The sequence below is a fragment of the Tamandua tetradactyla genome, chromosome 9 (genome assembly GCF_023851605.1).
Source record: "Tamandua tetradactyla isolate mTamTet1 chromosome 9, mTamTet1.pri, whole genome shotgun sequence".
Lineage (NCBI taxonomy): Eukaryota > Metazoa > Chordata > Mammalia > Pilosa > Myrmecophagidae > Tamandua > Tamandua tetradactyla.
This window is the reverse complement of record NC_135335.1, coordinates 105916888-105939547: the sequence shown is the minus strand read 5'-3', so window position 1 is coordinate 105939547 and position 22660 is coordinate 105916888. Positions and strand designations below refer to the sequence as shown.

General features: G+C 35.5%; 1 protein-coding gene across 24 annotated transcripts in view; it reads left to right on the top strand.

Annotated features, from left to right (window-relative positions):
* Positions 1 to 22660, top strand: part of PDE4D (phosphodiesterase 4D) — a 1724553-nt gene that overhangs the window by 1667631 nt on the left and 34262 nt on the right. Inside the window, exon 1 of one of the 24 annotated variants that reach the window (XM_077117234.1) lies at positions 1944 to 7471. The exons of the other annotated variants lie outside the window; for them this stretch is intronic. Coding sequence (XP_076973349.1) covers positions 7457 to 7471 — 15 coding nt within the window. The 5' untranslated portion in view covers positions 1944 to 7456. Of the gene's footprint in view, positions 1 to 1943; positions 7472 to 22660 lie in introns of those variants that run through there. 24 annotated transcript variants of the gene reach the window in all.

Below are 22660 nucleotides of genomic sequence, written 5' to 3'. Positions count from 1 at the left end.
TCTATATAGTAAAAGGAAAAAACAGAAACCGAAGGTGTTTTCAAGATGATTTGACAGTACTTTATCGGCAAAATGAACCTCAGCAACTAATACTTAACTCTCTAAAAATCTGTACTTTTGATGATGAGACCTGTGTTTGAATTTAAAAATTAATGTGAAATCTAATAATGTATTATAAATGACTTCAACTGTCACTAATTAGTTTATCTGTACTTTGAGATCAAAGAAAACTTTAGGTAACAGTAATTGCTCAAAGTGCCAATAAGACTGGGAGGTTTGGGTTGTTGTTTTTAATCTTTACTGTGAAGCCCCCAAAAAGATTTTGAGTTGATATACAATTTTGATATGGGAGGTAGGAAAAGTGAGATATAGGTGTAGTGAGAAAATGCTTTTTCAAACCGTCATCATTATAGCTATTTGTATGTCTTAATGATTGAAAGATTACTGACATGACACCTATTTTTTTAAAAATACTCAAATCAGCTAAAGCTGTTACTTAAACCTTTAAGTCTAAGCCATTCACTTTTGATTTTTTTAAACACATTCATTTCCAAAAACTGCTAAACAGTCAGTGAGTTTATGTAGTAAAAAGATTAACCAGAAAGGGGAAAACTATCTTGGTGAAGGTTTGTAAAGTTACCCTTCTGCCTAATAGCAAGGGCTCGGTTAAGACAAATCCACACGAGTTGTAAACTGAGTTGGAGCAGCTGATCTGAAGATCAGTGTACATGAAGCCCCACCTTAAGTCTGAATGGAAATGTGCACAGCTTACATCCCATGTTCTCTGGGTTGTTTGGTTTCTTTTGAATATGAATTAGTTTGAAACATTGCTTTCTGATTCGTTTTTTTATATCCTTTTCTTTTTTTTAAGTATACTTGCTCAAACCAACTGATGTTTTCAGATTATTCCCTTTTTGCCTTTGAGAAATCAGGATATTTTCTTCTGTGTTCTTCACTCTTGAGGTCTTTAAAAATTTTTTTCTAAACGGATTGAAATAGCAAAATAAAAACCAGTACCAGGAGATCAAGAATATTTAAGTCTTAATAGAGAGACAGTATTTAATATGGAAATGGAATTGAATGTAAGGAAGGAAGAGATTGATTTCTCAAACCCTTTTAACAAATTGGGTTAACAAATTATTCGTATCTGTTTAAAAATCTGAATAAAAGTAATCTAAGCCAATTAACTTGTTTTTACATTATGGTAGAAGCCACAGCTTTATTTCCTGTGTTTGAATTATAGTCTAGATGCTGTTTATTGATGATATTGAAGCAGGAAAATTATTGAATGCTTGGCCAAGGCCAGTGCTGAGTGTAGCACATGTAGGATGCTTGGATCAAGCAAGATAAGAGATTCCAGATGGCATTTAATTTGAGTGGTTAAATCTACAGCATTTGCCCTCATAAGCACTGAGATTTGTACAGATTTCCTTTGGAACCTCATTGCTGCAATTGAGGGCAGTTTTGGTGAGGTCTGAAGGCTTTGGAGGCAAACAGACCTTGAGGTTGAATCATGGTTTGTCTCTGTCTACCTGAGGTATTTTAGAGAAATTACTTAAACTTTTTTGGACCGCAGTTTATTTTGCATAATATGCACATAATAATATCTATTTTGAAAGGTCAATGTAAGAGTTAGATATATACAAACAGCTAGTTAATACAGTGTCTGAGAATAGCATACACTGTAACTGTTAATGTTATTTGGAGTTTGGATCAAAGTTCATTGGTTGCCTCCTCGGCTAAATGTTTTTTTTATCGTTTGTTCATTTGTTTACCATTGAGTTGTAATTAATACTTGACAATTTTAAGTTTCAAAGGTTTTTATAATACAGTTTTTAGATAACTATTTTTAGTGTACATTTCTGTATTATAAGAATGCTTAAATTATATGTATCCTATTTTTGGCATAATATAGAAATAAACATTTTGAAGTTCTAATTAGAAGTTTAGTTTTTTCTTTAATTCTAGTTATGGAATTCCAGAGGAAAAGACTAGACGCTTTTTCTTTCATTTACTCTAAAACTGAAAACTCAGCCTTCATTAATTTTAATCACATATAAAACATAATATGTGGTTGGTGGGCACATTTCTTTTTGTACAGATATTGTGGCTTAAAGACCTGTTTTTTTTTAATGCAGAATACATTAATAGTGGTTTTGGTTACACGTCTCTCATTGAAAGTAAATTAAGAAGGGAGACCAGGCCATGGGTCTAGGCTTCAGAGCTTTTAAGCATTGTGCTATAGAACCCTAAAAATTTATCTTCTGACCTAATAATCCGATTTGCCTCACCTTTGACGTAAGAAGGTATTTGAGTGTCCTTCTTGAACAGTTTTCCTTAGTTCATAACAAATGTACGTAGACCAACTTTGCAAAATTCTTTATGGAATTTATTTTGTCTATTTGGTCTTTAACAAACATCTTTAGCTTGGTTCTCCTGCCTATAAATTAAATTGCTTCTCTGGGGTGCTTGGTTTTTTTTTTTTGTTTGTTTGTTTTTGTTTTTTAGCCCTTGAGCTGCCTGCTCCCCCTATTGCTTTGTAATAGTCAATGCATAACAATTATTAGAGCTTTTTGTGGCTGCAGATGTGTTTTCTTCAGGATTGGAGGGATGCTAGAATGAAGGAGTTTCAGAGTATTCAGCGTTGCAGAAGTACAAGATAATTCACAAAGTAGAAATAAATATTAAACTTGTAAGAGTAAGGAAGCTGAAGTTAGTTGGAAAAGACATTTTAGTTTTATGGAGAGAAAATGGCAGCAGTTTTCTACATTAAAAAAATAAAATTTATCAACATAGTCACAAGAGAATTAAGTTAATCTGCATGCCTAAAGAAAAACTTTTTAAGTTTTAAAAGAAAATGTCTGCTTAACTATAGAGACTCAGCTTTCTGATGTTTTATTTTGGGTTTGATTTCAGCTTTTTCATCCACTTAGTAGAAATATATTTGACAGAAATTTATATCTAGTGCCTTAAAGTTAACATGTATGATTGGGAATCCTTATTTTTCTAATCACTGTTATAAAATACACTTCCTTGTTTTAGTTTAAGTAATAGAAAGAGAGAAACACTTCTAGCTTGGGAATTTTTCTGTTTCATTGACTGTGAAAGTCCTTGATTTTAACTTAGTAAAACAAAAGGTTAAAACAAATTTTAATTTGACTCCTTTATCAGTCCAGTTCTTTTATCAGTGGTTAGTGGCAATAACCTTAAATATTCTTAACATTTAATGATCAAAAACTTCTAATTTTTATGGATCAGTAAATTAATCATTACAAGAGAAATTGCTTCCAGTGATAATATTTTGGTCATTACTAGAGAATTGGTTTCAGTTATTATATTTTGGTCTAATTTATGGGGTGGTAGTAACTTCAGACAGCATTATGAACTAGCTCCTTTTTTAAAAAAAATTAAAAACATACTGGTAAGCCAATATAAAATAGCGATTTTCTTAATGTTGTGGGTAGGTAAACACACTTTTTATTTCCAAATGGCAAAGATTGTTAATAATGCTTTTGTTCAATTTGAGAAGATTTCTGTGACAACCACGTACATTGTAGCTATTAGAGCACAAGTACATGTTAGATATGAAATGCTGTTAAAGTCATGATTTTTGATTGATTCATAAAATATGTAGCATCTAATTTTCTCTTTTTCAGCAAGAGAAAACAATCCTTTAAAATTGCAAATTGCTGAGGTATATTTTGTAACGGCTTACTCTGGCTAGGCAATAGGGCTGTACCTGGCTGGTAGCTTTTGATAATTTAATTGGTACTAGTAGTCTGAGATCTTTCAAGGAAATAGAGAGATGCATAGCCCTTTATAATGCCAGTTTTGAAAGGTATTATAAGAAGGCATTTTCTTTTATTCACCCTAAAAGGGATGAGGAGTGAGCCTTAGTATTTTCTTAAACAGCGAACAATTCTACTGTATTCATTTGGAAATCAGTTGAATTGGATTACCAACTGCAATGATACTAGGTTTATTATCTTTTACTCTTGGAGAGTACTTTGATTTTGATAAATTATTTTTCTTATTATTATTGTTTAGTACTCTGGACTTTGTGTATTTGTTTTGCTGTACTTTATATGTGAATAAGACTGAATGCTATTTGCTTCCTGCCTCAAAGTGTGCTTAAGTGATGCTTTATGGTTACTTTGTCTGCTCTTCTCCCCATCGATACCACTTTTACAAAGCCAGTTATTTTTGTATGCTTTTTTTTTCTATCTTTCGATGAATTTACCTTTTGTTTCTCTGTATAATCCTACAGGATAGCCCATCAAACTAGCCTGAAGTTTTGTCAGAGTGTCTAAAATTTGCTGAGCTCTTTCTAGCTGAAATGCTTAAAGCAGTGGAGAATAGTCTAGCCAGTTTTCTTTGTAAATGAATTTATCCCTGTTATTCCTCTGAATGTTACTGGAAGCAACCCAAGCCTAGAATCTCTTATTTATAGTCATTTTTAAGAAAAGTGTGTTAAGGACATAAGCCTCCCATTCCACCTCTCAGGATATTAATCATTTACTGTAAGCACTCTATTAGCTCAGAGAGTTGAAAAGTAATGCTATCCCAATAGCAATGAGCACATCCAGCACCCAGTGCTTGGTTTCTAATACTGTTCTCCAATAAGATGAACCAGGACCCCTTGGAGGGAAATAGATGGTTCTAGGACTGAGGTAAGAAATATACAAGATGAGCCTGGAACATCTCATAGTGCCAAAAAGTAAGGGATTCTTGAAACAAGCAAAATAGCAAACAAAACAAAACCTACATTGGTAGAATATGTTGGATGGACACAGGAGCTCCCAGTGACCAAAGCTGAAGTAGTTTGAGCCAAGAAATAATAAAGTAGTATCAGATTATAATATAAAATAACTATCCATGAGTCCATCATAATATAAATTAATGCTTGAATAAGTAAATAATTGGGGTGGGGTATAGAGAAATCTCCTGTGTAGAAGATTCCAAATAATTTATATAGATGCTCTATTCAAGTAGGGGAAGCAAAGCTCCCAGTCCTTAGGTGTAGGCTGAACTTAATGACTTCCTTCCGAAAAGTACAATATGGAAGAGATTTTCTGCAATGGAGAAACCTGACTGGATCAAGGTCAACATCAGCAGTGATAAGTCATGTTGATTGTTTGTATTCTTGATATGATGTCATGAACATGGCACTTTATATATGTGTCCTTTGTTTCCCAAAACACATGACCCTAGTCTCATCATAAGATAAACACCAGACAAATCCCAATCAAAGGCAATTCTATTAAACATCCAATTAGTAATCTTCAAAACTGTTGAGTTCATCAAAAACAAGGAAAGTCTGAGAAACTGTCAGAGCTAAGAGGAGCCCAAGGAGACGCAGCTACTAAATCTAATGTGATATCCTGGATGGGATCCTGAAACAGATGGAAGACATTACATGAAAGTCAAAGAAATCTGAATAAAGGCAGGACTTTAGTTAGTTAACAATAATATATCGATGTGGAATATCGATATATTAATTTTAACATGTTAATTTTAACAAATGTACAAAACCTAATGTAACGTTAATAATAAGGGAAATGGGTGTGGGGTATGTGAGAACTTTATCTTTGCACTTTTCCTGTAAATCAAAACTATTTTAAAATAAGCATTAGAAAAAAAGAAAAAGAACTTATTCGCCTTTCAGGGCTACGAGACGGGCCTTACCTCCTCATGAAGCCTATTCTGTCCTATCTTCTCCCAGACCCCCACCCCAGCCTCCCCTAATTTGGTATAATGTCTTCCCCTTTGTACTCTCCACAGGACTGTATTTATAATTCTCTAACTTTATTTTCCTTAGCAGATTGTACATTGGGTCCCTCATCTTAATTCCGTTTTCTGGTAGCCCCTGTAACATTGGGCACAATGCCTTTTGTTGGGAGGTGCTCAGTAAGATTTGAATTGTATGAATGGGATTGTGGTGTTCTTTGAAACACAGCCTTAAGTTTTTCTGCTCTGAGGGTTGTCGGACTTGTTGTTGATCAATCTCAGGAGCCAAAGTTAATTTTACTCTTCTGTGCCCTCAGGGTAAAAGTTCTTCGTTTATGGGTAATAGCTTCAATCTTAAGTATTTGTCAGATCCTTTGAAAGGGAGTTACTTTACAGTTGGTCAAAGAATTGAAGAGATTTATCCTATCTAATTTTCTGTCTAATGTCATTTGAGTGGAATGAGTATAAATTATGATGTTATAATCCGTTTCTGTCCACAACTGAGGTTTTTGGGTGGTTTTGGTAGTATTTAGCATGTTCTGTATTTCAAAGGAGTATTTTTACTGTTATTCATTATTCATCTCAGATTCAAGTCTTCAGTGTTATGACTGAAAGAGCCAGAAGTGATCCTCTGTGTAACTTACCCAGTCTGAGTTGGAAAATGAGGCCCCAAACTTGTCTGGAGCCCCTAAGTAGTTAGCAGGAACCTGGCTCTCCTGACTTAATATAGTGGTACACTTTTAAGAGTATCTCCATGTCATTTGGATGGTGAATATAGGCTTTATCTCCACTCATATGCATGAATAGTGGGAGGGAAAGACACTTTTCTTGTTTTCCTTTTGTGTGTGTGTGTGTGTGTGTTACTGGAATACAAGCCATGTGTCAAATAGGCAGATGGATTCAGTAACTTCAGCTACATAAACACAGGGAGTTTTCTACTCAGCACTTAGGGGTATTGGTGAGACTTTCTCTACGCTTCTAGCCCAGACCCAGTGAGTGTCATTAGATTGTCTTGTAGTTGGTTACATAAGTTAGTACTGCATGGGTGATGTTGGTTAATGTAGATAACATTTCTCATCTTGGAGCGGTAGACTTAAATCTGAGCATTATAGTTCATAGCTGTGCAAAAAAGATGTTTTTCCTTCATTTGCAAGAATCCTGAGCATTTCCCATCTATGAGTCACAAATTTGCTTAAAGATACTCATCTCAGAAATTTTAACATAGCACTTGCTCAGATTACTTTCATCTCATTTAAATCAAAAGTTCCTAGTACACAGGTAAAAACCAGATAGACTAGTTTTGGCCTTAAAACTATTCTCACTCCTCTATGCCTAGTTTAGTAATATTCTTATTATTAGCTTGTTCCAACTTAAAAGGACCTACTTGATCCTGTCTCTCCTAGCCTAATGTGTTTGTTGACTTTTGCCTGTTGGAAAGTGCTCTGGGCAGCTTTCCTCGGGGTATGCTGGGGTTCCTGTCAGCATCTCTGGTCAGCTGCACTCTAACCCCTATAGTGACAGTCTCTGGCCTTTATTACTGGCCAGTGCCTTGCAGACACAGGCACCATAATAGGAAACACCTCGGCGTGTCATAAACAGGTCTGGAGAGTAGAAAGAATGGGCCTGATGAGGATGTGTCCGTAGCAACCAAGCAGAGATGAGGCAGCCACACCGGAGTAAATGCATGCTGGTGCTGTCTTCCCATTCCAGAAAATAACTGGCTAATTTTATGGCTGCTTTCTGTGTACGTGGCAGTGTATTGGTTTGTTTTTGTTATTTCTCTTTTAGACTTAGGTATGAGTAAAGACATTTTAAAGAAATAATAATCTTCAAAGCATTTTGGGGGAAATCACAAAGTTTTTGCTTCTGTTACTCTCTTTTTAATTTGACCTAATCACTAGAATCCAAACCCATTAAGGAGAAAGAACAGATATTTTACTACACTTGGAAGCTAGGGAGAAGAATCATGTAGAAACCAAATTATAAATTATACTCAATTATAAAGAAAAGAGTATTTCCTAGTAAGATGACTGTGTTTATAAGTTAAGTTTAAGTTTTAGAAAAGGAGAAAAGGTTTAACCTTTTCAAGGTTAACCAAGAAAAGTTTTTTTTATATTTGCTAATTATTTTTCAAGATTCAGAAAAATGACTAAAACTTTTAATGATGTTGGGCTTTGTAGCACGAATTTAGGAAAAAGGTAAATTTCAAACTTGGTAGACCTTTAACAGTTTTTAATAAAAAGGTAGTATGCTTTCATGGGTACTTTAAATATAAATAGGTATCATTTCATTTTTTGTCAGGAGGTCCTCATTGAAATGTAAAAGAGTTTAAAAGACTGCAGAAGATGTAAAAAGCCATAATTCCATTAAGAGATTATTCAAAATTTAAGATAGATTGATGGGATGAAATCTAATTTTTTTAAAGCCTTTTTAGATATTTCATAGAGTAGATTCCAATGGATACCTGTTGATAAATCCTCTCTTCCCTTTTTAAATAAGCACTGATCCTCTTCTTTTTATTTTTAATAGTTCAAGTCAGTTTCAAAAATATACTGTGATAAGAATGAAACAAGTTACTATTATCTTTGGTATTTAGTAACACCAATTTGGTAACACACACACGAAAGGAAAACTAGAAAAGTGTCTTTCCCTCCCACTATTTATGCATATGAGTGAAGATAAAGCCTATATCCACGATCCAAAGATAATAGTTCCTCTGTATGCGGTGAGGAAGGGGAGGGGTGGGTGAGGAGGGGGTGTGTGCCTGGGCTGCCTTCCATCATCTGGAGGCAGACTGACCAGTACACATTTCTGTCCCCTTTATACCTCAGGGTTCATCTGGTTGGAATGAGCCTTTGGGACAGCTTTGATGGAAAAAAGAAATCCCAGATGGGTCAGCCAGAGGGTGTGAGTGTTTAAGGGAGGATAGTCAGCTGTGGTGATGGGAGAGGGAGGAGTAGAGCTGACTGGAGAGGGGAGATTTATAGACCTAGTGTGTTTCATGAGTCTCGGATATTTTTTAGCACTGATAGCTGGCATCACCTCTATCACCTGTTGCCTCCTTGAGTCATGGCCCAGTAGCAGCATGGATGGCTTCCCAAACCCAACTGCTGGGCCACCCTTGAAGGATCCTGTCTATGGGACAACAAGGTGCAAGTGGAATAGGATAAAGAGGAGAAAGTGTCAAAAGTAATTATAGGTTGGTTCTCTGTAGTATATGTAGGTTATATTAGATGCAAGAAGAGAAGAGTGTAACAGAATAAGAAATGACAAGCGTGAACATTTTTATCTTGATTCTGCTTTAAATCTCCTAAATCCTGATGAGTTCCCACTTGTGGATATAAATCTACCCCACACAACCTTGGATAATTAACTTCAACTTCTCCAAGCCTCTGATTCTGCATAAATTGAGACTTATAAAATCTATCTCATATGACCCTTGTGAGAATTAAATGAACATTATGTAAAGGGCAGAGTGTGGTATATACATGTAACAGGTACCATGCCCTGTCATAGGTAGAGAGGTGGGGGTTGAACTATTTTTAAACTGAAAAGGTCAACTTTGTATGCTGCCATATAGGTAACCCAGTGCAATTGGAGCTTGAATCAACAGGCCTGGGAGAAAGGGCTTACAGAGCGCCTTTGAAATCCTGATCCCCAGTCAGGGTGATTTATGAGACCTTACTAGCTTGCATATGTGATGGCCCACTGAGTTTGTTTATTTTAGTTCTAGCTCAGTTACCTAGCATTCTCCCTGATACTTTTATTTACAGTCTTACTGACCACTTAATTATTATTACTTTTTAAAAATATGTATGAAGGCAGCCATAAAAGCCACAAAAAAAGGCTTTTATTAAAGTTGTGAAGGTTGCAAGTAGAGTTTTTATTACGCTAGATCTAAAAATTGGTCCATTGCTGTACTTTGCTCTTCTGTCCCTCTGGATGACCTCCCTGTCCTTCCTAAATCAGATTCTTCTCAAGATTGTAATTAACGAAAGTGTCAGATATCACTCATAGTTACTAGGTGCCTCTTCTTGGAAAAAGTAGAAACAGGAATCCCAAATTGACTTTTTCGTCATCATACAGATTAAAAATGGCAATCCAGCTGAGAAACAGAGGAGTGGACAAAATGACCTTGAGCCCAGTTGCCAGCCTAATGAAGTCTTAGTCATGAGTCTGACAGTAGCTCTAGCCAGTGAGAGAAGAAACTCCCCAGTCGGGTGTTGTTACGGGGGTTAAGAATGAGTCACCATGTAGGTGATTGATCCCTTTCCATTTTTCACTTGCTGTCAGCCACTTTGCAGAGAAATCCAACTTGGTAGGCTTCATAGAAGTTTGTGTTTGTGTGTTTTGTTTTGTTTTCATTCCAAAGTCTGTAGAGATGAGCTCGTCTTTTTACAGACTAAGTAAGGCACAGAAACTTAATGTGATCCAGAACAAAATGGGTTTGTGTTAGTTTTGTCAAGGCTTTTATTTTGTGGTGAATGAAAAATTGTTGTTTCTAGAAACAAGACCCCAAATACGGTCTTTATTGACATCACCACTTTTGAGTGGAATTTTTAGTTTGATGTATCTTATTTGTGTTTGCTCCTTGGCTGTTCTTCACCAGATCAGATACCATTTTCATGTGGTTAGCTGTAGACAACCACAATCCAGGCTTTCACAGAAGGATTTTCATTTTAGCCTGCTCTGCATGTTCTTATAGGTGAAATGAGATGTTCACCTATGTATGTGTTTCAAACACCTAAGGTAGGTAGGTAAATAGAGCAGCATATAGACATACACAGAGAAAATATAGCTGGCCGTGTAGGTAAGCCTGTGGTATGTCAATGAGTGATAGAATAATTCATGGTTGTCTGGACCTGTAGAGGAGGAGTTCAGACTGTGTTTAACCCAGAGAACATAACTGATTGGGAGGCATCCGAGAAGAAGTGATACTTAAGGTGAATCTTGAACAGTGAGGATTCACAAGGAAAGAGATGTTATTCCAGAGGCAAGATGAGACAGCAGTAGGGTGGGACTCTCGAGGATTTAGCATAATTGTTTGTAGTCTGGTGTTCGTGAAGAGTGAGTCTGCTCAGAGCAGAAAATCTGGTGAGAGGAACAGAGGCGGGTGTGAGAAATGGAGATTGAGACCACACGCTGCAGAGCGGCCCAAACGCCAGGTTAAGCTTGTTTGCACATTATCCTGTAAATCCTGAATTAACACTCACCATTTACTGGAAGGAAGGTGACATTAAAGACAGTTTGGAAGGATGGACCTGGTGGGGATGATTAGGATGGATCATACTGAGGAGAAATACTGAAAGCAAGAGGAATCTGTTAGGGAATGAGGAGCAAAGGGATACGGGCCCAGCCTAGAACGGGAATGAAAGGAAAGGAATGGATGGGATTCACCGTGGATTACGCGGGGAAAGGTGGCAAGGATATGTGAGACATGGGGGCTGCCCCGCCCAGAGGGAAATTTGAAATTCCCCACCCAAACAGCATGATAGGAAGGATGATAGTTACATCAGGAAGAGAAGCCAGTTTGAGAGGATGTGGGAGAGGGGGGCAAGGGGCCTGGGCAATATGACAGTTAAATTTTAGACATGAAATTGAGCTGAGGCTAGGAATCCAAACAGAAATGCACCGCAGGCTTTCGAGTATCAGAACTGGCTTTTTGCTGAAAAGACAAAATTTTACTTGGGAGTACAGCACATTGCTGTGATGCTTGAGACCTTGAAGGCTCATCTGAAAAATGGGTATATAGTTGTTCTCATAGGACTGTTATGAGAAATAAATAAGATAATGCCTGGAAGGTGCTCTTCATCATTCTTGGCATTTGGAAGACACTCAATAAATATTAACTTTTATTATTTTTACTGTGGGATTTAGGGAAAGGTAGTTTTGTGGTTATAAGAACTGGTATTCTGGAAGCTATAAAACCCATCTGCTTAGTGTGTTTTTTTGGTGTTCCAAATGGGAATTCACATGTTCTAATTCACATGCTTCCTTAGCAATTAGGGAAGGTGACAGCCCCAGCTATAATTGCGCATGTTTAACTGTTGACCACTGTTTATGAGGCCTCTAGTGTTTTTTATATAGACAGTAACGGATCTTAGCTACTCTTCTGTGCATTGGAACTTCCATAATATAGTCTCTACAGACCCTGAGCCATATTTTGTTTTCATTTGCTTGCGTCCAGCGTCAGATTAATCTTGAGGAGTTTGCAAACAGCTTCTTTTGAAGAATGATATTAGCTCAATGCATGAAGTAATTTTTTTTTGAAACTGCTTTCATCCAGAAGCAAACGGACTTGCACACCAGTGGACTTATTTATAAATGAGTTGCAGTAGCCCTGTATGAAGGGTGAACTGCATGTCTGCAGAGGAGCCTTCCAGCTTGGACTTAATTTATGGAATTAAGGAATTGTGATGTAGTTGATGATCCCATTCTACTTGATGTATGTATGTCAATGACTAATAGAACTCACAGGGTGTTAGATTCATATTTGATAGGTCAAGTAAAGCAGAGTCGTTTGATAGTTTGTTTTGTTTGTATCAGTTTGTTTTTTTCCCTATTATCTTCTATTCCCAGAAGCAAACTTATGTTCTCCCATCTTAAGATGAGTAGAAAATTTACAGAGGTATCCTGGAAGAGTAAATATCAAGATGGTTAGTATCAATTTTTATTGAAGTTTGAAAAATGAGTGAGCTAATGTTTTTAAACAGTGTTTTCAGGCCTCAGTTCTTTATTATGTAACCACCCAAAGAAACATAAATCAAAAAAAAAAAGAAAGAAAGAAACATAGATCCAACTTTCTGTATGTGTACTTGGGTCCATTATCATATGTGGAAAAATTGAACTGAAACCCTTTTCTTTTTTTAGTGCCAATGATTTAGTCTCAAGTTATAAAAACAATCACACTTCACTTATTGCTTAATTTTGAGTGAAAATGATTGCTATAGGATTAATGACATTATCTAACCTTACACTGTATCTTATGAATGACACTGCACATTTAAAATGTGGCGAGACTTCCTTTTCCAGCAATATGGCAACATGCATTCATTTTGAGATTCAGAGGGGAAGAGAAAGTAATCTAGAAATCCTGTGAATTCTAAGCATGAAAATTTGGGGGTAAAAAAAAGCCTGTATCCAGACATTCCCTAGAGAAAGCACACAAGATCTCAAAACAGCCAGAGAGAAAAGGCAGATTACCTACAAAGAAACAACAATTAGACTGACAGCAGTTTAATTTATAGGAGTGAGCAGTGGTTCTTCTGATTGGAAGAAAAAAATTCATATCTGAAACCCAAGGGCATCCAGGAAATGGATTTTTTTAATTGTCCAGCCTCTGCAGCACAGGAAGATACAGTGATTTCTAATAATTTTCAGATATTAGTGCTGTTGAGCAAATACCACTGTAGGAATCTTCATGCAGCTGTTTTAATCAGAATTTTTTTCTTATGACATTCCAGTATTCCTTTTCATAATATACATAATTTATTGAGCTCTTGACACTTGCTTAATACCCCATACTGAACATTTCATTATCTCAGATTTTCACCACACATCCCAGATACTTGAAGTGCTACAGTACTTGTAAGAGGCAGAGCCAAGATTTGAACTGAGGTGAGGCCAAGTAGAGAAACTTACGCTTCTTTTCATTGTACCCATTTGCTTCTGATAATTCTCATACCCTTCTGTCACCAATGCAAACAAAAACCAAAATTCCCATATTTCACCTCTTTTTATTGTTTATTATTGTCCTCAGTACAGGCTTCATTCTTAAAATATTTAGCTAAGACATAATACTTTAAAAAAAAACATTGCCAATGGAGGGTGATCTGCTATGATAATGGGGTTTAGTAAAATCCAGTATCAGTTGCTATCCCTTCTGTAGGTCCATTCTAAAAACAGTTTAAAAGATTATAATGAAAGTGACCTATCCAAATGCAGTATCTAGAGTGTTTGAAAGCAAATATGTGTTTGCTCGTGAAGAATTTAGGGAGTAAAAAAATTCATATATTCAAATGTTCCTGCATTGGACTCACAGGACTTGCCTTTCTCCTTGTTTCCTCTCTTTCAAATCTTTACCTCCCTCAGTTTTCTCTATCTCAGCTGATGGCACCCATACCCTCCAAGCCAGATACTCATCAAGCCAGAAGTCTGGGAGATGATTCTTCTGATCCCTTCTCTTCCACCCAGTTCTTCAGGTCTGGTCAGCTCTTCCTTAAATGCATCTTCTCTTCTGGTATTTGCTCTTATCCTTCTACAGACCATTCTTTAAAGATGCAAATCACAACCTTCCAGTGGTTTCTCCACATGTTCTGAGATTTATAAGGACCCATGTTTACCTCTACCTCCTTCTAATCTCATTCTATATACTTAACTTCTCACATGCTGTTCCACCTCTCTCAGAATGCTGTGCCCAAATTTCCCGACTGGCTCTTTCTAGTCATTTGGGTTCTATCTCAGATAATCACCTTCTTAGTGTAGCTTTTCCTGACTTACATACCCAGTTTGAATACCCTCCATCACTGCATCACACCATGCCTTTTCTTTCGTTCAATGTCTTATCTTTCATTTTATGTCTACTTGTTTCTTATCTGCCTTTCCAACAAAACAAGGTTTACTCGAGCAGGGAGCTCATCTGTGCCATTCATTGCTGTACACCCCCTGCCCCATTCTGGCACTTAGTACCTGTGTAATCAATATTTGTAAAATCAATAAGTGGATAACAGTCTTAAAAAACTTTATCTGATCTTTTAAAGCCCATTACTTTCTATAAGAATTCCCTTTGGGCCCTAGTTATTTTGTTGTTTGTGAATAATTGTCAAGGGAGCAAGGAGTTCAGTAAAAAAAAAAAAGTGTAAGTTTGGGAAGTGCTAGGTTAAATAAAATAAAGCAAGGTTATATAGTACAGAACATCACAGAACCTTGAATATGCTAATATGTATAATTCACCTCTGATAAGATTAGCCTGATGTCGGCACTTTTTCCTTATAACACAGTTTGGAAAGTGCTGCCTTATCAGACAAAAGCCATCATATTAAAAAGGGGGAGAGGGGCACTATATTGACTAGACTGAGAACAGGAGGATGACCAAGGACTCAGAAAATAATGAGACTTATAAAAAAGTGAGAGAAAGATAAAAAAAAAAAGAGTAGAGCAGTTGGCACTTTTAAGTTGTATGCAAGGATTGATACCTGCCTTACTGGGTTTTCTGTCTCCAGCAGCAGGTACCATGCTTGAGCTTGATCTAGAATGAGCATTTGATAAATAATTGTTGACTGTTCAATGAGGAATCAATGATGATGGTTCAGGATCACCAGTAAATAGTTAAATTAAGATCAGTTTGTTTTGTTTGAGAAAGTAGGACTATGTGTAAAATAAAATAAAATAACTAATAATATTTAGTTCCACAGGACTAAAATAATGGAACTTACAAATATAGTTGGACAGTTATTTTATTGCCTGTGGCTTTAAATAACCAAGAACTTGCTGTGTATATTGTGTTATTCAAAACTAGCATGAATTTTAGACAAATACACACCTATTTGTTTGGGATATGATGTGGAGCTCTTTCAAAGGATAAAAATACTTTTTTACCATATTGTAGCTATGTTTGAAATTTTTCTTATCATTCCCCTTTGCTAAACAAAGTTAAGCAAATCTGGAAAGAATTTGATACCATAGCCTGATATACTTTTTAAAGTCAAGTTTTTTGAGGTATAAAAAAACCTCAAAATAAGTCTCATTTACTTTTTTTAGGTATTTAATTGAATGCATTTTGACAAATTTTATCTAATTGTTTAACTGCCACCACAATTGAGACATGCATTATTTCTATCACCCAGAAAGTTTTCTGTTGCCTCTTTGCAGTTATTCCCCTCCCCCCATTCCCAGACATTAGTAGTGATACCATTGTCCCAAAAGTTTTGCTTTTTCCAGAATTTCATATGAATGAAATCATGCAGTATATATAACCTTTTGCTGTGTGTGGCTTCATTCACGTAGCATAACACATTTGAGATTCATTTAGTTGTTGCATGCATCAGTAATTTCTTTCTATAGCTTTCTAGTATTCACTTTATGAATGTACAATTTGTTTATACATTCGTTAGTTGATTGACATTTGGATTATCTCCAAGTTTTGACTATAATGAATAGAGTTGCTAAAAACATTTGTACATAGGTCTTTGTAGGGACACGTTTTCATTTCAATTCAGCAAATACCTATGAGTGGGGTTGCTAGAGCATATGGTCAGTGAACTGTTAGCTTTACACGGAACTGTCAAAACAGTTTCGAAAGTGGCTGTACCTCAGCTTTATATTCCCACCAGCAACATATGGGAGTTCCATTTGCTCTCCGTCCTCACTAGCATTTTATATTGTCTGTATTTTTCAATTTAGCCATTAAAGTAGTGTTGTGGCAATGCACTGTGGTTTTACATGTCATTTTCTTAATGTGTCTTTTCACATGTTCATTGCTTATTGACTATTTGTCTATCATTTTTCATGAAGTGTTTGCTCACATCTTTTGCCCACTTTCATTGGATTATTTGTCTTATGAGTTTTAAGCACTTTAAAATAAAATTTTAGACAAGTCCTTTTTCAGATGTGTGTTATTCACGTATTTTCCTCTGTCTGGCATGTCCCATTTTCCTGTCACCTTCTTTTGAAGAGAAGATTTAATGAAGTCCAATTTCTTTTTTTTTAATGCTTCATACTTAATATGTGCTAAGAAATCTTTGCCTAATCTAAGGTCCCCTATATTTTCTTCTAGAAGTTTGATAGTTTTAGGTTCTACATATATTTCTGTATATGGTACAAACCTCAATCTATAGTTTGAAGGTCATTATTTTACATATGAATATCCAATTGTGCCAGCACATGTGTTGAAAGTAGCAGCCTTTCTTTGAATCATAGCCCAAATTTTTATGACTTCAAATCCACATAATAGAGGTGGTGTATATACAAAATTAAATATGTATTTCTAGAAATATGCCTATTTGCATTTGTTATTACTGCTTTAAGAAACAGACATTCTCTCTGTTTTAATTATTTTTGCAAAGCATACCACTAAGCACATACAGAACATTAGTATATATTTTATGGCACTTATGATAACTGTCATAAGCATGGGAAATTGGTATTAATTTAAGCCAGTTTAAGTGAAATGGAGGTTCTAATTTTCATATAAGTAGAAAGCCCTTTTTTTACAAGATTATTTTTGCAGCGTTTCATTTGTGTGAAGTTTATACACCAATTCAGTGCCTTGATTATTCTTTAATGAAACTCAGATCATAAATAGATAAGAAGATGATGATGATGGTGGTGATCTCAATTACTTTAAGACTAGCTATAAACATACAGAAGTCTGCACAAATGCTTACATCTCATGTATATGAATCCCAACTCTCAGCAGTTACGGAGTACTGTTGTAGAATAACTAGAGAGAAATGAAAATACAGCTATCATAGCAGCCCGTGTTATTTTAGCCTTAAGGAATCTCTCAAAAAAAGTTTCTTACGTTGGAATTTCTTTTCTCAGTAAAAATTGTAAATTAATATTACAGGTGCTTCCTATTTTAAATAAAACTTTTTTTTTTGCATGAAAAATTTCAAACCAGGAGAATGATTCTTAGATTTTTCGACAGATTATTCCACTTCTAAAAGTCAACCTGGAACCCTTCTTAAAGTCACGCCTCATGCCACTTGTAAGATATGTTTCTGTGTTCTGAAGTGTGATGACTCTTGCTGAATAGTTATTTCTTAAATCAAATGTGGATCCATTATCACTAGAGGGCAGTAAACACAAACATATTTAGTGGATTTACTTGAGTTAAGGTTGTTTTTTAATATTAGCGTTAATCAGAGTATAGTTTTTATAACAAAATAAATTTTAAATTGTTTTTTAAATATAGGTTATAAATTAATACTAGATTAATTGTTTGCCCCAAACAATATTTTTAAGGAATTTGAAGTACAGGGGAACTTCTTAGAGACACTGGTTTGCTGTAGTTACTGTGTTTAATATCTGAGGTTTGACTTTGTCTCAGAATTTTTTCAGTGGGGATTTAGCAATTAGATTTTCATTTGTTAAGCTTATCAGTACTGCATATTTGGTAGCCCTTACACAGATTTGTTTATTGATTAGTAACAATTCCCATAACTTTGATCCTTAGTAGAAAGGTATAAAATCAATAGGTTAGGGCAGTGCAATGGGGTCTCAGTGGCAAGAATTCTCACCTGCTGAGCTGGAGACCCAGGTTAGATTCCTGGAGCCTGCCCATGCCCCCCTCCCCCCCCCCAAAAAAATCAAAAGATTGATTATATGATGAAATATTTTTCCAAAGGTTTAGGTCCTTCCAAAAACAAATTATTGCGGTATATTTCAAATGCAATAGCAATGTATACTTTAGAATTTATTATGTTAAAAGCTATTTTTAATAGACTCAAAGATAAACATAGATCAATGCCTGAAATACTCTTTTTAAAAAATCGTGCATAAAATTACAGGGTGCCTTTATATCACCCTATTATTAAAACCTTATAGTGTATATGTTACAATTGGTGAAAGCACATTTTTATAATTGTACTATTAACTATAGTCTGTGGTTTAACTTAGGGTTCACTATATGTGTTGTGTGGTTCCATGGATTTTTTTTTTGTTTTTCGCATGGGCAGGTACCAGGAGCCTAATCCGAGTCTCCAGCATGGCAGGCGAGAACTCTGCCCACTGAGCCACCAAAGCCCGCCCTAAATATTTTTTTTAAGTTTTTATTCTAATACAATATAGACAACCTGACATTTCCCCCTTTAACCACATTTTACATATATAATTTGGTGCCATTAGTTATGTTCACAATGGTGAAATACTTTTTAAATCTGATTTTTGGCAACTTGGAGTACTGAAAACAGACTACCACATTGTGTTTGTCCATTTCATCGGTTGATGGACACCTGGGTTGCTTCCTTCGTCTGGCAATTGTGAATAATGCTCCTGTGGACTTCAGTGTGTAAATATGTGTTCCAGGCCTTGATTTCAGTTCTTCTGGGCATATACCTAGTAGCAGAATTAATTGCCGGATCAGATGGCAATTCTATACCTAGCTTCCTGAGGAATTGCCAAACCATCTTCCACAGTGGCTACGCCATTCTATACTCCCACCGGTGATGAATGAGTGTTTCTATTTTTCCACATCTTCTGTAACACTTGTAGTTTTCTGTTTTTTGAATAGTGGCCATTCTAGTAGCTATGAAATGATATTGCATTGTGATTTTGATTTACATTTCCTTAATAGCTAGGGATGTTGAACATCTTTTCATGTGCTTTTTAGCCATTTGTATTTCCTCTTTGGAGAAGTGTCTTTTCAAGTCCTTTGCCCATTTAAAAATTGGATTGTTTGTTTTTTTATTATCGAGTTTCTTTATATAGTCTGGATATTAAACCCTTATCAGATATATGGTCTCCAAGTATTTTTTCCCATTGAATAGGTTGCCTTTTCACTTTCTTGGCAAAGTCCTTTGATGTACAAAAGTTTTTAATTTGAGGAAGTCCCATGTATATATATTTTCTTTCATTACTTCTGCTTAGGGGGTAAAGTCTAACAAACCATTGCCTACAACAAATTGAAGATTCTTCTCCACATTTTCTTCTAGGACTTTTATAGTCCTGGTTCTTACGTTTGGATCTTTGATCTATTTTGAGTTAATTTTTATATAGGGTGTAAGATAAGGGTACTTTTGGCTATTGATATCCAGTTCTCCCAGCACCATTTGTTGAAGTAACTATTCCTTCCCAGTTAAGTGGACTTGGGAGCCTTATCAAAAATCAGTTGACCATAGATGTGAAGTACAATTTCTGAACTCTTCATTAGATTCCATTGGTCAGTATATCTGTCCTGATGATGCCTGTCCCATGCTGTTTTGTTGTTGTTGTTGTTGTTGTTGGTTTTTAAATTTATTAACTTTAATTATTTTACTTACAAAAACAATCTTAAGTGTAAAGCAAGTCATAAACAAATACACAAAGCATGGCTCTGTTTATATAAAAGTATAAACTGTTGCTTTGTAATATGCTTTAAAGCCAGAAATGTGAGACCTCTAACTTTGTTCTTTTTTTCAAGATGTTTGTGGCTATTTGGGGCCATTTACCCTTCCAAAGAAATTTGATAATTGACTTTTTCATTGCAGCCAAGTAGTTTGTTGGAATTTTTATTGGGATTGCATCAAATTTGTAAATAAATTTGGGTAGAATCAATATCTTAATGATATTTGGTCTTCCAAGCCATGAACACAGAATGTCCTTCCATTCATTTAGGGCTTCTTTGATTTGTTTCATAGTTTTCCATGTACAAGTTCTTTACATCCTTGATTAAATTAATTCCAAGATATTTTATTCTTTTAGAGGCTATTGTAAACGGAATTTTTTCCTGATTCTTCCTCAGATTGTGCATTACTAGAGTATAGAGAGCTTGTTTGGTTTTTGAGTATTGATCCTGTATTCTGCCAGTATGCTGAATTCATTTATGAGCTCTGGTAGCTTTGTTGTAGTTTTTTTTTTTTTTCTTCTTTCTCTCTGTATAAGATTATATCATCTGAAAATAGTGAAAATTTTATTTATTCTTCCTTTCCAGTTTGAATGCCTTATATTTCTTTATTCCGCCTAAATGCTCTGGCTAGAACTTCTAACACGAAGTTGAATAATAGTGTGACAGTGGCATCCTCGTCTTTCTCGAGATCTTAAGAGGGAAAACTTTCAGTCGTTCACCATTGAGTATGATGTTAGCTGTAGGTTTTTCACATATACCCTTTGTCATGTTGAGTAAATTTCCTTCTATTCTGACTTTTCAGTGTTCTTTTTTTCAGGAAAAGATGCTGGATTTTATCAAATGCTTTTTCTGCATCGATCTAGGTGATAATGCAGTTTTTCCCCTTCAGTTTTGCTTATATATTACATTAATTGATTTTCTTGTGTTGAACTACATTTGCATACCTCGAATAAAACCGGCTTAATCACGGTGTATAATGCTTTTGATGTGCTATTGGATTTGATATGCAAGTATTTTGTTGAGGATTTTTACATCTATTTTCATAAGAGAAATTGGTCTGTAATTTTCTTTTCTTATACTATTTTTATCGGGCTTTGGTAACAGTAATGTTGGCCTCATAGAATGAGTTTAGATCATATTCCCTCCTCTTCAATTGTTTGGAAAAGTTTGAGCAGCATTGGTATTAATTCTTCCTGGAATGATTGGTAGAATTCACCTGTGAATCCTATGGTCCTGGGCTTTTCTTTCTTGGGAGGTTTTTGATGACTGACTCAATCTCTTTAGTTGTAATTGGTCTGTTAAGGTCTCCAGTTTCTTCTAGAGTCAATGTAGGTTGTTCGTGTATTTCTAGGAATTTGTCTATTTCATTTAAGTTGTCTAATTTGTTAGAATAAAACAGTTGTAGAAAGTATCCTCTTATGATCTTTTTTGTTTCTTTGGGTTCAGTAGTAATGCCCCAATTCTCATTTCTGATTGTGTTTGTCTTGTCTGTTATTTTTCTTTGTCAGTCTAGCTAAGAATTTGTCAATTTTACTGATCTTCTCAAAGAACTAACTTTTTAAAATACAATTTTATTGAGTTATACATTTACATACCATATAATCCATCACATTCTACAGTCAGTGGTTCACAGTATCACCATATAGCTGTGTCTTTGTTATCACAAGCACTTTTGAACATTTTCATTGCTCCAAAATGAAAACAAGGATAAAAGTGAAGTAAAAGTTGAAAAGGACATCCAAAATATCCAGTACTCTCTCTACTCCCTATTATTCATTTATGTTTTGTCTTTTCTTTTTTTTTTTCTTATGCCTTTGTTCATAACTGCACAAGGGGAGTGTCAGTCACAGGCTTTCACAATCACATAGTCACGGTTTAAAAGCTCTATAGTTGTTCAGTCATCTTCAAGAATCAAGGCCATTGGATTACAGTTTAACAGTTTGAGGTATTTCCCTCTAACCACTCCAGTACACCAAAGACTGATATCTATGTACCACATAAGAATAACATCCAGAATGACCTCTCAACTCTATTTGAAGTCTTTCTCAACCCCACTATGCCAAGTCCAGGCTCATTCCCAGGAGCCATGTCCCATGTTGCCAGGGAGTTTTACACCCCTGGGACTCATGTCATACATAGGGGGGAAGGCAGTGAGTTTACCAGTGAAGTTGGGTTGGAGAGTCCACATCTGAACAACAAAACAGGTTCTCTGGGGGTGACTCTTGGGCATAGTCATAAGTAGGTTTAGCTTCTCCTTTGCAGGAATAAGTTTCATAAGGACAAGCCCCGAGATCAAGAGCCTGGCCCATTAAATTGTGAGTACTCCAGATCTTTTCCAGGTAGGGAAGTTTAATATTTCCACCTTTTTCCCCAGTCTGTCAAGGGGACTTTGGAAATACTTTTTAATCTTCAGTGTACTAACTTTTGGTGTTATTAATTCTATTGTGTTTTTTATTCTGTTTCATTTATTTCTGCTCTAATCTTTGATAATTCTTTCCTTCTACTTGTTTTGAGATTATTTGCTGTCCTTTTTCTAGTTTCTCCAGATGTGAAGAAAGATCTTTGATTTTAGCTTGCTCTTATTTTTTAATGCAAGCCTTTAGGGCTATCAGTTTGTCTCTCAGCACTGCCTTCATTGCATCTAAAAAGTTCTGATATGTTCTTATTTTCATTCATCTCGAGATATTTACTGATTTCTCTTGCAATTTCTTCTTTGACTCACTGATTGTTTAAATGTGTGTTAACTTCCATATATTTGTGAATTTTCCCGTTTTCTGCCTGTTTTTTGATATCCAGCTTCATTCTGTTATTAGAGAAAGTGTTTCGTGTATTTCGTCTTTTCAAATTTATTGAGACTTGCTTTATGACTTAACATATGTTCTATCCTGG